At 46.5% G+C, this 1,666-nt stretch overlaps 1 protein-coding gene across 1 annotated transcript in view; it reads right to left on the bottom strand.

Annotated features, from left to right (window-relative positions):
• Nucleotides 1–1,666, bottom strand: part of VWF (von Willebrand factor) — a 198,100-nt gene that overhangs the window by 181,197 nt on the left and 15,237 nt on the right. Inside the window, exons 4-5 of the mRNA XM_011955306.1 lie at nucleotides 1,247–1,349; nucleotides 755–963 (exon numbers count right to left, since the gene is read on the bottom strand). Coding sequence (XP_011810696.1) covers nucleotides 755–963; nucleotides 1,247–1,349 — 312 coding nt within the window. The remainder of the gene's footprint in view (nucleotides 1–754; nucleotides 964–1,246; nucleotides 1,350–1,666) is intronic.

A 1,666-nucleotide genomic window follows, 5' to 3' on the forward strand; every position in this document is an offset into this window, starting at 1 on the left:
ATTCTCCTGCCTCAGCCTCCCGAGTAGCTGGGACTACAGGTGCCCACCACCACGCCCGGCTAATTTTTTTGTATTTTTAGTAGAGAAGGGGTTTCACCACGTTAGCCAGGATGATCTCGATCTCCTGACCTCATGATCTGCCCACCTCGGCCCCCCAAAGTGTTGGGATTACAGGTATGAGCCACCGTGCCTGGCCTGCATGTTTACCCTCTAATCAGAAAGTGACTGGGTCATAACGAAGAAAGATAACTTATATTTAAGTGTTTAGCTTTGGCAAGGGAACACTGCGAATTGTATGTTTATGTAATTGAAATTAAAGAAGATTGAAATATTCATCTTTAGTGTTTCCACATTATCCATATTCCCTTCTATTGCTCATGAACACACACATGCATACACACATAAACTGGCCTCTTTGGATCATGTGCAGGACCACTCCATAGATTTTATCCACTCCACTGTTGTGGGCTGAGGAGGATCGACTCAAACCACCCAGCTTTGACCAACCATCTGCCACGTGCAAGTTGCTACAGAGAATTCAAAGTTGAACGAAGTCAGGTTTGAGGAACTCTAAGACTGATTTAACTAGAGGTCTAGGCATTAGAATGGAATGCAAAGAGAAGGTTGGCAACAGAAATTGAGGTGGTCACAGTGAGGTTTGAATGGCAGGAAAGACATGTTAGTGAAGGTTTATGAGCAAGGAAACAAAAAGCGTGGCCACACTTTAGAGAAACAGTATCCCAGAACATCTTACCTTCTTGGGTCATAAAGTCATCTTCAGCAAAGATGTTAAAGTTGCCACACAGCCCGCAGGTCTTGTTGAAGTATCTGTCTGACAGGAGGACTTGAAAGTTGCCACTGCCATCAATCCTGGCCACAAAGCCATAGGCCTCACCGGAGAGCTTGTAGTACCCAGCCTCAATTTCTAGATACAGCCCTTTGGAGGCATAGGGCATGGAGACTCTGGAGGGCAAAGGCTAAGTTCAGAAGTGGGCTTCTCGTGCATTTTCTGGATGTCTCTCCCACCTTCTAACCCCAACCCCGTGTTGTAGGGTTCAGACCGTGATGCAAAGTGGCTGAGGACCTAGAGCAGCAATCGGGACACCTGGCTCCCACCCAGCCCTGCTACTCCCTTCCTTGGAACATTTGCTTCCATTCTCTGCGCCCCAGCTTCCTCATCTAAAAATGAGGGGTTTGTACCAGGGGATCCCTAGGGTCCTCTCTAACTCAGACACTCTGGGCTTACCTTTTGTCCCCCTGTGTCACAGTACCATTGACAAACAAATGGATGTCAAAAAATTCCCCAAGATACACGGAAAGGCTCTCTCTCTTGCCATTCTGGAAGTCCCCTGAAAGAGAAAGAAGTGAATAGTAGTGACTATTACTCCCCCTCAAAAAAGGAATACATTAAGAATCATTATCTACTTAACCTTCTCTCAGCAGAAAATGCCCCAAGAGGTCTTTACCAGTGAGCAACCAAAATCTCCCTAAAAACCTCATTTTCTCACCCATTTTTCCATTCATCTAAAAATAAGGAGTAACTTCTGGATACATAACCCTCAGGTGGGCTCTTAAAAATCACAAATGAGGCCGGGCACAGTGGCTCAAGTCTGTAATCCCAGCACTTTGGGAGGCCGAGACGGGCGGATCACGAGGTCAGGAGATC

This window comes from Colobus angolensis, unplaced genomic scaffold (assembly GCF_000951035.1).
Source record: "Colobus angolensis palliatus isolate OR3802 unplaced genomic scaffold, Cang.pa_1.0 Scaffold11, whole genome shotgun sequence".
Taxonomy (NCBI): Eukaryota; Metazoa; Chordata; class Mammalia; order Primates; family Cercopithecidae; genus Colobus; species Colobus angolensis.